This window comes from Heptranchias perlo, chromosome 6 (assembly GCF_035084215.1).
Source record: "Heptranchias perlo isolate sHepPer1 chromosome 6, sHepPer1.hap1, whole genome shotgun sequence".
NCBI classification, from domain to species: domain Eukaryota; kingdom Metazoa; phylum Chordata; class Chondrichthyes; order Hexanchiformes; family Hexanchidae; genus Heptranchias; species Heptranchias perlo.
The window spans coordinates 34,460,229-34,475,580 of NC_090330.1; the positions used below are offsets into that span (position 1 = coordinate 34,460,229).

At 41.7% G+C, this 15,352-nt stretch overlaps 1 protein-coding gene across 3 annotated transcripts in view; it reads right to left on the reverse strand.

The window, feature by feature from the left end:
- Positions 1–5,967: 5,967 nt before the first annotated feature.
- The window catches only part of ift88 (intraflagellar transport 88 homolog), a 132,493-nt gene continuing 123,108 nt past the window's right edge, over positions 5,968–15,352 (reverse strand). For 2 of the 3 annotated variants that reach the window (XM_067986081.1, XM_067986082.1), the window contains exons 25-26: positions 11,030–11,143; positions 5,968–6,723 (exon numbers count right to left, since the gene is read on the reverse strand). In XM_067986081.1, coding sequence (XP_067842182.1) covers positions 6,602–6,723; positions 11,030–11,143 — 236 coding nt within the window. In that variant the 3' untranslated portion in view covers positions 5,968–6,601. The remainder of the gene's footprint in view (positions 6,724–11,029; positions 11,144–15,352) is intronic. The other variant, XM_067986083.1, reaches the window with a different exon arrangement.

Consider the following 15,352-nt stretch of genomic DNA (forward strand, 5'->3'; position numbering starts at 1 on the left):
TTGGATGACGATTTATGGATGGAGGGAAATGTGAAATGTAACATGAAGCATCACAAATAAAAACTACTTCTATACAGGATGCAACTGCCCTCCAGCATCATGTCAACTGTAACTTCGGTGGAAGTGTCAGGAAACCTCGTAAAAAAGGCATTTTCCCACCGCTCTTCCGCCGAAGTTACGGTGGACGAGCCGGCGAATCATTTTATTCAGCTGTCTGCTCTACCATCCTACAGTAAACACTCAATATGCAAGCCCATAGTTCTCCCATTCTCCCCCGGATAGAGTTTGTTAGCCTGCCTTCTATGTAACTGAAATAATTTTTAACTCAAGTTGCCTAGGTTTTTTTTAGTTCTTTCTCCCGCCACAATATCCAGTTACCTGTCGGTTGCTCCTATGACCCATGGTCTTCCATTTTTGTGTTAATCTCCAATAAGAAATGAGTGTAATTGCCGTGTGACACTGCGACAACGGACGAACGGACACCGCGCAACAATCGCCAGACAGGAGGGTTCCCTCCCAGTCGGGGAACACTTCAGCAGTCAAAGACATTCAGCCACCGATCTTCGGGTAAGCGTTCTCCAAGGCGGCCTTCGAGACACAACGCAAAATCGTCGAGCAGAAATTGAGCAGAAGTTCCGCACCCATGAGGACGGCCTCAACCGGGATCTTGGGTTCATGTCACGCTACACGTGACCCCACCAGCGAAAAAAAAGTTATCTGTTTTTAACACAACTGGTCATTCTCTTTCTCTGCCTTTCGGATGTTTCGCTCTCTCTGTCTTTGGTTCTGGCCGTTTGTATATTCAGTAGTCTTGTATCTAATGTCTCCCTGTCTGAACACTATTCAATTCCTTTGATTGCCTTGATAACGGACAGTTGGAAAGATTATCTGTAATCACCAGGCATTGTTCTCTGACTATATATGCGGTAACTTTCAAGGAATCCCACTCACACCTGACGAAGGAGAAAGCCTCCGAAAGCTTGTGATTTTCAAATAAAACCGTTGGACTATAACCTGGTGTTGTAAGATTCCTTACATTTGTACACCCCAGTCCATCACCGGCATCTCCACATCATATTAGCATCTCAACACGTTGACATGATAAACAGATTAACGCCTTTATAAAAATAAGAGGGATTTCATACCACTGTATTGATATGTGAATATCGCGCAGACGGTTTGACCTGTGAGACCTGTGACCTGGACGATTAGTTCTATTTCCAAATATAATCCATTATCTCGCTTCTAAAACTTTGTTGAACAGCATGATGAGGTTTGTTACTGGCATTGGTTGTAAGATAATACAGTAGTTGTAAATGATACTTTTATTGGTGTTCGTTGTAGCTATTAGTTCTTGGGTGTCTTTGTATCTCTATCGTACAGAAAATCAGAAAGTAACACGTTTCAAAAAGAAAATACCGAAAATAGTGATTTTTTTACAAAACTCCAGAGCAAAATTTCTAGAGCAATTCATTTCTTCTGGAATTGTACAGGAAATTCTGCTGAATCGCACCATTCATACTTTGAGACTAAATAGGAAATTGTGTAGGGAGAGGTTTCCTCAATGGGAACACGGGTTCCAGAATCAGCCATGTAGCGTTACAGTTCCATCTCCCACAGGCGCTCCTCCAGAGGGAACAAAATAACTCCTTAAAATTATGATGTTATCGTTGTTTCTAAACGATGACATCATAGAATTAAAGCAACTTGATCACAAACATGGCTAAATATCACAAACATGGCTAAATGCAGAGGATGGAAATAAATTTAACATTCAGAGGTAGAATGTTCGGAAAGGATAGAAGGGACAGCAAAGATGTAGCCATTTATGTCAGGGGTAGCCAGGAGGAGTAAGTTATATAAAGAAGTACTCTGATACAAATCTCTAATGTGAATAAACCTAAGCTACCAGGAGTATGCTACAGACGACCAGGTCAACACATGAAATAAGAAGGATGTGTGAGAACAGGAAAATCATTTTAATGGGAGACTTCAAATAAAATGGAAAAACACAAATGGTTTAGAGTCAAGAGTTGATAAATGCAAATCATGACTGCTTTATGACTCAGTGCATCAGGGAATGCTTATGAATAGACCAAACAATGGCAAATGAAATTTAATGCAGACGAGTGTAAAAGTATTGGACACATGAAAGAAAAATGGACAACATATAGACTCCATGAAGAACACTGAAATAGCTAAGGATAAAGTTGGAAGAGACCTAGGAGTTTTTAGCCAACCCAACGTTCAACAGATCCAGCAAATGCAGAGTAGCAATCAACAAAACCAATAGAATGCTGGACCATATAGCCCAAATTGTACAATACAAATCAGATTGAACTATACAGTGCTCTGGTCAGACCGCAGCTTGAGTACTGTGTCCAGTTCTGATCGCCAAGAAACAAAGGAGACATTAAAGCACTGCCAGCAGTGTAGAGAAGAGCTACAAGGCTGATCCCTAGTATCAGGAGTCTGAGTTATGAGGACAAATAGGAGAGACTTGGCTTATGCCCAGAAAGAAGACCCTACATGCCAGCACATGCCCTCCAGCCTTCCAAAATTGACCTCATTGCTTCACCCCTCTCTCTGCTCCACCTTTAGTTGTCTTGACTCTGGAATGCCCTCCCTAAATTCCTAAATCTCACTACTTCCCTTCCCTTCCCTCTTTCAAAAGCTTCTTCAGTTTCTATCTCTTTGACCATTCCTTCTGCTACCTCCCTTAAATATTTTCCCCTCACTGCATGGTGTCCCTGCAAAGAGCTCTGGGACATTTTATTACATGAAAGATACTATATGAATGCAAATTATATTATATTGTTGATAACCAAAATTTATCAATTTTGAGGTCAACCAGTCAATAAAAAAACACTGCACAAGTTACTTGGGACATTATTGCTGCAGAATGGCTGCCGCATTTCCCCACATACCAGTTACTGGATTTCAAAAGTACTTAATTGCACGAAGCATTCGGAGGTTTTGCTGTGATAAGGCACCATATAAATGCAAGTACTATTAATAATAACGGTTGACATGATAGCACAGGTGGAGCTTCAATGTGCATTTCATGCCCCTATTTCTCACATACTGCGGGTAATTTTAACTTTGTGTGATAGTGTAAAACGGGGGTGATGATGAATCGGCAGGTTAACTTCATTGAATTGATTTCAATGGAAATAAAAATGGGGAGAGATGTAAAATGGGCTGCCAATTTGCTATCACCCGTTTTACACTATCGTCCAAAGTCAAAATTACCCCCACTGAGTTCTCAATCTGATTCACACGGTCATGGAGAGACACAGAAGGAGGCCAGGTGCTTTGTGCAGGGAAAAATTAGAAGGGCATTTGATCTGGCCTTTTTCCCATCTCTTATCAGCTGGCAATATAGTGACATTGATGGAGATCTGGGAATAATTCTCCAGTCCATTATCTTAGCCGATGACAATAGTGTTGCAGCAAATTTCAAAGTGCAGAAATGCTTTCTGGCATTCAGCAACATATCAGATGATCACTGGGCTGTACACAGTACAATGAAACAATTCCAAGTAAATAGTTTGGTTTTGAAACTTGAATAAATTTAATTTTAACTAATTATTACAAATTACATTGTACAAGTATGTATACATGATATTGCCATGAAATTAGGAGAAAATTTCAGTTTACAAAAGCCATACAGTCACTGAGCTGAGTTCAAAGGAACTTCCATTGGGAGTCCATGATAACTGGTTGTGGATGCATCGTGAGTTCTCGTATCATTTTCAGACCTGTGAGATCAAAGCCAAGTTTTCATATATGCCTCTGAATTCTTTGTGCAGACTCGCGGTCCATACAGTTTGATAAACCACACATGCCTGATTAAGAACAGAGTGTGAAGGGATAAAATTAAGTTCATGTGGCTAAAACTGCACTTGCAGTCAACTGTAAAATGAGCTTTCTGTTTTGCACAGTTAACTAATAGTGCAAGTTCCTTGGGGCAATTATGTCCAGCATCTTCATAGAATCATACAGCACAGAAGGAGGCCATTCAGCCCATCATGCTGTGCCGGCTCTTTGAAAGGGCCTCCACTCAGTCTCACTCCCCTGGTCTTTCCTCATAGACCTGCAAAGTTTTCCTTTTCAAGTATATATCCAAATCCATATTGAAAATACTATTGAATCTGCTTCCACTAACCTTTCAGGCAGTGCATTCCACGTCATAACAACTCGCTGTGTGAAAATCTTCTTCAAAGTCAAACAGACCCTTTTATAATACGTGGAGCAAGTTCAAATCTGTAAACTGGGATCACACCTGTTCCTCACCAGAATCAATAGACATATATATGCTGACATCAAATCCATGACTTTTAAAACACTGAAGCAAGCTTGTTGAATAGTTTCTGATCAGGAATTTCATGTTTTGTTAGTGTCACATCCAAGATATATTGATATATTAATGGATGCAGATTCATCAATTAAAATTGATATCTTACCTTGATCTGCTTTAGTCTGGTTGCAGATTTTCTTTTGCATCTCCTTGGCGATGTGGTCATTGACTTCTGTTGCATTGTAACATGAGTGTAGTCCAATTCCAAGATTTGGTCCTTTATTTCCTGTAGTTCAATTAGTTCTGGATGGTCCAAATATGGGCAATCATTCCTGGTCAGATAGTATGCAGTGTAGAAAATTGTTGTGGTAGAATCCAGTTCAGCTGCACACATTCTGTCCACATTTTTTTTCATAATTTCTTTTTTTAAATTTCATCCAGAATCTTGACAGCTGTTTTGTGGATCAAGGAGCTTTTGTGTTCCAATATCACCTTTCTCAAAGATCGTAATTTAGTTTCTCTAGTTATACTCTTGTATGTTTCCCAAAACTTTCACCACTCACTTGACACTGATACATTTTGAGTTTAGAACACTCCAACAGAGAGTACTGCAGACCTCAGATACTACTTTCTTGTTACGACAGTTTATCCAAGGATGGTCAGCTCTTTAAAATTTCTACATAGCAGCTGGCCAGTTGTCCGTTCATTCTACAGCTTCATTGCCACCAACAGTTACATTTCTCTTAACTCTAAAATTGCACACAGTTTGCTGCTTTCTTTCCTCTGCCACCATTTTATCTATCCCAATTGAATAGCATGTGCTACATCCACATTGTGACATGCATCAGTGTTGCCACACAAATGCAGCCACAGAACTGTGGATATATTTTATGACCCGGCACAGCATAAATTTTTATGTGTAATTAATAATAATGGACTTTATAAAGGACATGGGAAACTTTAAACTACAGCTTATGCTGATTAAAATATTAATGGAATGGTGTTCTCGTCATTACATCTCTAGCTGCCGAGACTCAAAAGTGGGAAAAAAAAGATTGTTGCACAAGATTTACCGGAACAATTGTGACAGTACTTTCTGAATAGAGAAACTCACTGCAAATCTTAGTTCAACTTCACAGAGCCGCTACTGATGCTGATAATGGAAACCATGAACTGAGTAGTTGCCCAGGAGCTGTGTATATTGGACAAGGAATGGATCCCAGGTGGCAAGGCCATGGAGTCCTGGGGAGAAATTGCCCTGGTCATATCTCTCCATCAGAAAACTGGTATGGTCAGAGGAACAAGCAAACTGATCACATGCATGTTCCATTCTCCTTTTAACTCAGTGAAATCAACAACAATCCATTTTTATTGTATAAAAACAGAAAATGCTGGAAATACTCAGCAAGGCAAGCAGCATCTATGGAGAAAGAAACAGAGTTAACGTTTCAGGTCAATGACCTATCGTTAGAAGGTTCTGATGAAAAGTCACTGACCTGAAACGTTAACTCTGTTTCTTTCTCCACAGATGCTGCCTGACTTGCTGAGTATTTCCAGCATTTTCTGTTTTTATTTCAGATTTCCAGCATCCGCAGTATTTTGCTTTTCATTTTTATTGTACGTTAAGCTACTAGAATCATAGAGTTTACAGCAGAGGAGGAAGTCAGTCTGCCTATCGCTTCTGTGCTGGTGTTGAATTGGAGCTGAAATGTTACCTATTAATTTATTTTACATAGAATTTACAGCACAGAAACAGGCCATTTGGCCAATATAGTTTTATTTACAAAACTACAGTTATACATATCAATTTTGATTTTATATTTAATAAGAAAGTAATATCCAGAAAAAGTGCAAGAATGAGATTATATTGGCATAAAGGTAAACAGAAATTGTCACATGCCTTCAATCCTAAATACTTAAATATCTTTCTTATCCATAAATGAAATATTGAACAGTTAATCTATGCTGATAATTGAATGTAATCACAATTGGAGATTTTAGTCTATCTTTAAATACAGACAGTTCAGAGAACCATAGAACTACAATTGTTTTAACATTATATCAATATGATTATTACAAATCTTTAAAATATCAAAAATATACAAGTTTTATATTTACAAGTAATTTATAGTTAACTACTATAAATGTAATACATACCACAGATTAGTAAGTACATTAAAGCAAATACAATTGTGGCAAATATAAAAATGAATTAATTTAATGTATACATCATCAAGGCAAAAATACCCTACATCAACTATGAAAGTGACATTTGGTTTTCTACCTGGGTGGGTGCAGTCATTACTCTGGTAGCAAATCATCTCCTAGTTCTTCATCTGCAAATTCATCTTCTTCAACCCGTTTTCGAGCTGCAGTTTTGGGCCGTTCTATTTGTGGTCCAAGTGGATCCACGTATGAAGCATCTGTTATTACAGAAAGCGACTAAAAAATCAATTTAAAACAGCACACATTTTTACCAAATTATTATACAGGTCAATGCAAACATTTAGGAGGAATTGTTAGATGTCCCTCATGTACATTTGAAACCAAGAATCTGCCAGTCAAAAAAAATTGCTTGAAAAATGTTATATTACTTACCCTACAGAAATGAGTAATTTCATATTCTGTTCTTTGTTCACAAATTAGAACTTGGGCTGTGGGTTAATAAATTTAATTGAAACTGAAATCCGAACCCTGTGATTTACTCAACTGTTTCACAGTTAAAGCCAAAGTTCAATCAGAAACCTGATAAGCTTTAGTTTTGGTGATATAAAAGTGGAAGCCAAAGACTTGAACACTCTCCACTAGAAAACTACAGGATGCATTCATGGGTAATCACTGAGGTCAGGATAAATTTATTAACAAGTAAAGTTATCGGTAAGTATAAATGTTATGAACTAGCACATATTCCTTTTACATGGATAATTTTAACCAACACAGCACTGAATATTAAGGCCTGCAATTAAAATACAAGTTTACAGATAAGACATGCAATTCAAATATACAATATCTAAAAATGCAAAGCAGCACTTTTTATAAATCAGCTCCAAGTGACTACAGCTGAACCCATGAAGTTCATTATAAAACTAAGCAATGGGTAGAAATCATTTCCACTAATATCACTACTTGTTGATCTCCTGTAGTTTGCTCATGAGTTGGAAGATTCGCCTCCACTACCCTACCGGGAAGTCTATTTAAAATGCTCATTACCATTTGAGTAAAGAAATTATTCCAGATTAGTTTACTTTGATCAGGCTTGTATCTTTTAAAATGAAGGCTTTCTCCAGCTCAGTAGCACGTCTCTGCTTTCCCTCAAGAAGAGCTGGAGACACTCTGGCCAACATTGCTTTGGTTATCTTGCAGTGACTCCATGTTTGTGAGAGTGCAGTTATGGAACCTCTATGAACTTGGCAGGAATATAACTCCTGGTAGGGCAAGTCAGGCAGGTTGAAAGGTAGGAGCCAGACTAAAGGCAGTCCACTGGTCCTCCGAGTAAGAGGTTGTGAGTCAGGCTAACGACCTGTCCATGTAAAAATGCCTTTCATTCCAGAAACAACCCAGAGACAAGACAACTCTGATATATAAACAACTGCAGCAGTCACAGAGTGCTGCATAACATTGAAAAATTCTATCAGGAATATCACTTACAGGCAAAATGGCAAGGCATTCCAATTTTAATAAATTATAGTAATATGAAATGCAAAGGTGGTGTCTATGAAGGGTAAAAAAAAAGTGGAGCTTAGATACTCTCGAAACATGCTGGCTAAATGACATCTAGAAGGACCAATGGGGAAACAACATGAGAAATGAGCAGCTAGCAGCAGTAAGACTTACTTATCAATACTAACTCAAATGGCTTGAACATGTTCAGTATGTGAGACTACACAATATTCCTTAATGGGTTGTGAAATTGGTGATAAGAGGAAAGGAGAAAATTGCAGTCAATGAAAACATCGTTAGGACATTGTGAAAATCATGTTGCAAGATAGCATCTTTTACTATCTTTATCGGTTACTGTGTTGCACTAGGTCAATTTTATGGATGGAGATATGAGGTTATATTGCTTGCTAATTCCAATTATAAGGGTGACAAGATAAGAGTCCTCAGAATTTCACAAAAATACGCTTAAAGTGTACATGCCCTGTGATATCGATTTGCTGCATATTGCTGTGTATTGCGGGGCAAAAATAACCCAATCACCCAAAGGAAATGGGTGACCGCCAGGCAGAGTAAAAGGACTAGGCAGGTACAGCAGGAGTCCCCTGGGACCATCTGCCTCTCAAACAGATATACCGTTTTGGATACTGTTGGGGGAGATGGCATATCAGGGGAAAGCAGCAAGAGCCAAGTTTGTGGCACTATGGGTGGCACTGCTGCACAGGAGGGGAGGAATAAGAGTGGCAGGGCTATATTGATAGGGGATTCAATTGTATGGGGAACAGATAGGCGTTTCTGCGGAACATGACTCCAGGATGGTATGTTGCCTCCCTGGTGCTAGGGTCAAGGATGTCACAGAGCGGCTGCAGGGCATTCTGGAGGGGGAGGGTGAACAGCCAGTAGTCGTGGTCCATATCGGTACCAACCACATAGGTAAAAATAGGTATGAGGTCCTGCAAGGTGAATTTAAGGAGTTAGGAGATAAATTAAAAAGCAAGACCTCAAAGGTAGTGATCTCAGGATTACTACCAGTGCCAGGTGCTAGTGAGTATAGGAACAGGAGAATAGACCAGATGAATGCGTGGCTGCAGGGATGGTGTAGGAGGGAGGGATTTAGATTCCTCAGACATTGGGACCGGTTCTGGGGAAGGTGGGACCTGTACAAGCGGGTCGGGTTACATCCGAGCAGGGCCGGGACCGATGTCCTCGCGGGGGTGTTTGCTAGTGCTGTTGGGAAGGTTTAAACTGGAATGGCAGGGGGATGGAAACCTGAGCAGGGAGACAGAGGAGGGGGAAACAAGGATAGAAAGAAAAGACAGAAAGGGAAGAAGCAATAGTGGAAGGCAGAAAAAACAAGAGCGAAAAACAAATAGGGCCATAGTGCAAAATAAAACTAAGATGATTTGCAATCTTGAAAAGACAAGTCTAAAGGCATTGTGTCTTAATGCGCGGAGCATTTGCAATAAGCTAGATGAATTAACAGTGCAGATAGATATTAACAGTTATGATATAGTTGCGATTACGGAGACGTGGCTGCAGGGTGACCGAGGGTTGTAAAAACAGAAAGGCAGATTATTATCTGAATGGTGACAGATTGGGAAAAGAGGAGGTGCAACGAGACCTATGTTTCCTTGTACACCAGTCGCTGAAAGCGAGCATTCAGGTGCAGAAAGCAGTTAGGAAGGCGAATGGTATGTTGGCCTTCATTGCAAGAGGATTTGAGTACAGGAGCAGGGATGTCTTACTGCAGTTATACAGGGCCTTGGTGAGACCATATCTGGAATATTGTGTGCAGTTTTGGTCTCCTTTGTTGCACTCCCTCCATGGCAAGGATGTCCTTGCCATGGAGGGAGTGCAACAAAGGTTTACCAGACTGATTCCTGGGATGGCAGGACCGACGTATGAGGAGAAATTGGGTCGACTAGGCCTATATTCACTAGAGTTTAGAAGAATGAGAGGTGATCTCATCGAAGCATATAAAATTCTAACAGGACTAGAGAGACTAGATGCAGGGAGGTTGCTCCCGATGGCTTGGGAGTCCAGAACCAGGGGTCACAGTCTCAGGATAGGGGTATGCCATTTAGAACTGAGACGAGGAGAAATTTCTTCACTCAGAGGGTGGTGAACCTGTGGAATTCTCTACCGCAAAAGGCAGTGGAAGCCAAGTCATTAGATGTATTCAAGAAGGAGATAGATTTATTTCTTAATGCTAAAGGGATCAAGGGATATGGGGAAAAAGAGGGAACAGGGTACTGAGTTAGACGATTAGCCATGATCATTTTGAATGGCGGAGCAGGCCCAAAGTGCAGAATGGCCTACTCTTTCTCCTATTTTCTATATTTCTATGTTTCAATCAGAAGTGGCAGTGGCTGCAGTTGCACTAGAATGCCAATGTAGCACCCATGATACAAAATCAACTCTTGAAGGTGGTCTCACTGCAGATGCCATTTTCACAATGTCTGAGTGTTCTAACTGTGCCTTTGCTACCACCACAGAAAAACACAAAACAGGTGTCAGAGATCCAGTGTGATGACAGAATTATACTGAGAAGACTGCAAAAAATGGAAGGAAGTATTGCCTTCAAACTTGTGTAGATTGAGAAGGAATATTGCACATGCATAAGCATAAAACAAAGCAATGTAGGAAATTCAAAATGCAATGGAAACCCTGAAAATTCCAAATGCATTTTACCAAAAGGTAAACTGACCTTAACTGTGGCTTTTATCAGGGATAAAATGATATTTCACAGATTCTGGTATTACAGTTGATATTTAGGATTAACGAATACGCATGATAATCCTTAGCGAATTTGTTGTGCATTTTTATTTTGATATTAGATATATAGGTCAACTTTCACCTTAATGGCAAAAAGATCCTTTTATTAATATTATGAAACACCTGCTATTCTTGTAGAATACCAAAAGTCTTACACGTGTGGGAAGTATAGAACTATTTAGTCACTTCGTCTAATGATTACTGTACAATGCAATATACTTTTCTGCATCACCAGTATGTATAAAGAGGGACCTTCTCCACAACATAAAGAAAAGGAAAAAAAAGCCATGTACTTGCCTATATCTTTATTGTTGCTGGTTTCATAAGGATCATTAACCCCAGGCAGCGACCTCAACTTGGCACTCATCCGTTCTCCTTTGGCATTAGTAACATAGTTACTTTGTCCATTTTCTGAAATAATGCAGGAAAGGCTGAGATGCAAATATGTTCACACATTGGAAGTTAAACCTATACATCAATTTTAAGATGGTGCATTGATAGACTAGGAGCAGTAATACGGAAACATAAGGGAGAAATTACTTTACACTGGAGCTCATAAGGATGCTTTTGAAGCTAGTATAACTAACATCAGTTAAAAGATAACACTACAGATTTCGATCACAACTTTCTCACTGCCTGAGTATTGTAGCTTCAAAATCAGACAGTCAGGCCTGATTAAAGATAATATAACAAGAGGTCAAATAAGCAAACAAGATACAAGCTATCAGTCATTTTGAAAGGTAATCAACAGAGCATTCTCCACCAATGGCCGACTCTGGAAAGTCAGATACACACAGACCTGTTAGAATTTCTGAGTAAGATTGCAAAATGTGATCTATTTGAAGGTATGTTACTCTAAAAACAACAGTTAACTTGACAATCTCAAACTTCAAACTGTGTATACTAAATCCTCTGGTACATCATGTGAGGAAGTGGGTCTCAGGAGTTGTATTGGCATAGTGTTTCAAAACATAAATATATAACACAGAGAATAGTAATTAATGAGAAGGCCAATTTAAATGAACACATTGCACACATTCCCGTATTTTGGTATGTTCTTGCATTGTGCACTAGTTTAAAACGATGCATACTTTATTGATGAGTGTAACATAATATGCAAGATTATTTTATGTCGATAGTTATTCACACTTCCAACATCAGTGAGCTTGGATGAATTGGAACTTTCTAAAAACATTATGCAATAATTTTACACTACAGTTTTTTAAAAAAAATAACATCATGTAAACTGTATTATAAGCTAGCAGGACCTCTAAAGATTGGGAATGAATTTCACAACTCCACTCATATGTCACAATGACTTCATGATCTCATATATATGTCTCAGCCATTTTAATAAACTGAAAGCATACTACAGAATCTGAATACTGGAAGCCGGGGAACTGGATGCACAGTGGATTATCACACTGCCCTTTTCAATACTGAGAGTTGGGTTCAAATGCAATCCAAACTGATGGGATTAAAATCCTCTCCGCGCTCATTATAAAGATTCTGTGTGAATTGACTTGAAACAGTCTTGACTCACTTCCTACAAGATGCAGCTGACAGCATGATTTATTAATAAATTGGCAGAATCAATCAGAGAGGTTTGAAGTAGTGGAAGTAATAACATTTATATTATTTTCACAAGGTTAGTGATGTTTGCTGCTATTGTGGAAATTAAATAGATGATGGAAGTGTATACCTCTCAACATAAAGTACTTCACTTCTACATATTTTTAAATAAATGTCACCTAACAGGAGATACCACTGTACTTTGCCCACACGTTCTTTCTCCTCTAAACATGTAAAGACATTTCTTCTGTTGATTTCCAATCATATTATCATCTGTCAGTTAGATAAAAACTAAACAGAAAAATGAAGATGGATATGTTCAATATTGCTCATCAGAACTCAGAGTTTTTAGGAACATTGTTAGCTTGAGGAAAATATGACTAGAAAAGGGAGAATTGTGCCACCCAACCAAAGTATACTTAGAACTTTTTAAACAAACAGCAAGTTATAAGCAAGCATAGCCTTGAAAGGAGGTGACTGATAGAGAATCTCATAGAAGGATACATCATATTAAGAGGCATAGATAAGGTTAATTCATAGCACTATTTCAACATATTCCAGGATACAAGAACAAGAGGGCGTAAGGGAAAATTGGTAAAAGGACAATATAGGATTGATGTCAGAAAGAATTTCATGCAAAAAGTTATCGACAATTGGAATGGTCTTCCATGTAGGGTAATGGATGTCAAAACCTTAGATTCATTTAAGAGACAGTTGGATCATGTGATGAGGGAAATTAAGTTTTTTATTCTAGATGGACGAGCCAAATGGCCTCCCTCATCATGGGCTCGAATTTAGCAGGCCTGCGGGTTCCCAGCGGGTGGTCCTCCGGGAGCGTCGAAAACGCGGACGGCGAAATTAGTGGGTTGCCCACGCAATCGTAGCAGGCAACCCACTAATAGGAATCAATTACCTGCTCCTCCGGGGTCCACGGCGCTGGCCTGCGCGTCGGTCGGGCTGCGCATGCGCAGTACGATCTGTCAGCTGGAGGCTCTCTAGTTAAAGGGGCAGTCCTCCACTGACAGATGCTGCAACCAATGGAACAAATTGCAGCATGGAGCAGCCCAGGGGGAAGGCTGCTCCCAGTTTAATGATGCCTCACCCCAGGTATCATCAGATGGGGTGAGGAGGAGGGGGAGGACACAGATCTTCCCCCCGGCGGGCGGGAGGAAGCGGCCTGCCTCTGCCACCAAGAAGGCCTGGCTCGAGGTGGCAGAGGGGGTCACCTGCGCCACCAACATATGGCCCACCTGCATACAGTGCAGGAGGCGCTGCAATGACCGCAGTAGGTCCGCCACAGTGAGAACACGAAGTCTTTCCCCTACACTCCGTCTGCCACAACACTGCCCCCACCCCAAATCTCCTTCGGCACCGCCAACACTATTCTGTCACATCACCCTTCATACCCACTCACACCCCATCCTCATCTTACCTCCACCTACTCACCTCGCCAGTATTCACCCCGCCACTAACACGCAACCCAATCCTCATACAATCTCATGGCTCCATCCCATACTCACCCTCTCGTGCATCTCCCTCACGGCCAGCCTCACTCAACCTGCCACCACCTGTGCTGCAGCCACAGGGCATGCATCACATATGTGCAGTAGGCAGCGTAAGGCAAACGTCTCGTCAGCATGAAGGGGGTGCACAAGGGTGTCTGAGGGTTTGTCATGGGTGTTACCCATATTGAATTTCAGAGCAACAAACAGCACACATTATATTGACACCACCACTGCCATGTCTCCGCGAATCCTGTCCGTTGTGTCCAATAATGCCCGCTCCTGGGTATCACTATGAGGACCCACCACTGATGCCACCCATCGTGTTACTGCAGAGTAGGTGCAGGTGTATTTGCAGGGCTCGTCCGCGCAGACGACTGAGAGACAACGGCGGTGTAGCCGGCTGCACCCTGGAAGGATGCGGAGGAGAAGGTGTGGAGGGCAGTGGTGACTTTGCCAGCGACAGGTAAGCAGTTGGTGCTGGGGCCAGCCAGGAGCAGCTCGGCATGAAAGAGGCTGCAGATCTCCACGACTACATGTCGAGCGAATCTGCGCCTCCCTGTGCACTGCTGCTCGGAGAGGTCCGGGGAGCTGCGCCTCGGTCTGTGGACCCTGTGGCGAGGGTAGTGCCCTCTGCGACGCGTCTCTCTCTGCGGTAGCCCTCCCTCCTGCTGTGCAGGTGGGCGTGCAACAACACTGTGTTGGGGGGATCCACGTCCCTGCGGCGGACGGCGTGGACTGCGAGGCTGCTGGGGCTGGTCATGCTCTTCGTCCTCCGAGGGTCTCCACACACCACCCATCTGGCAGGTGTTGGTCTGAGGGGTTGTGCAGGGTAGGTGTGTGGTTCCTCGGACTGGGGCTGCGGTTTCGTGTCGGTCTGTCCTCTGGCTTGGCGGGGGGTGGTGGAGGGCAGGGGTTGCCCTATGTGACGCGGTGGCCTCCTGCGTGGGTGAGGGCTCTCCCCCGTGGAGCGCACCTTGGCACCTGCCACAGGCTGCTGGCTGCAACACGCCTGGTTGGAGGGAGACTGTTTCCCCCAGTGTGGGAAACTCACTGCCTTGAACCTAAAATCCCACACTTCCTCTTTTGACAGCTGCTTCAGCTCATTAACTGACCACAACGAGCAAGGTAAGTACTCTCAAGTGGAACCCCGCTGGCTTTAATTGCCTGCGGGATTCCCACCAGCGGGGCTTGCGCGCGCAGCCCCGCACGTCAGCGCGGTACCCGGAAGTGGCCGGGATTTCGTCGCGATCCGGTCACGTGACCGGAGATCGGGATTTTCGGGGCCACCCCGCTGGTAACCCGCCGGAAACACGCTCCTAAAATCGAGCCCCATATGTCTACTTTATGATTTTGTGTGGATATGTAAGACACAAGTCCTACCACTAGAGGGCACTACAGTCTAAAATATGTTTTTTAAAACCTAATTGAAGGTACTGGAGTTGAGTTTACATGTGAATTTAAGCAAAAATCAAGAAGAGAAAGAAGCAATATATATATAATAGAAAACAGCTTCTAAGATGTACTGTTGCTTCCAGAAGGATTG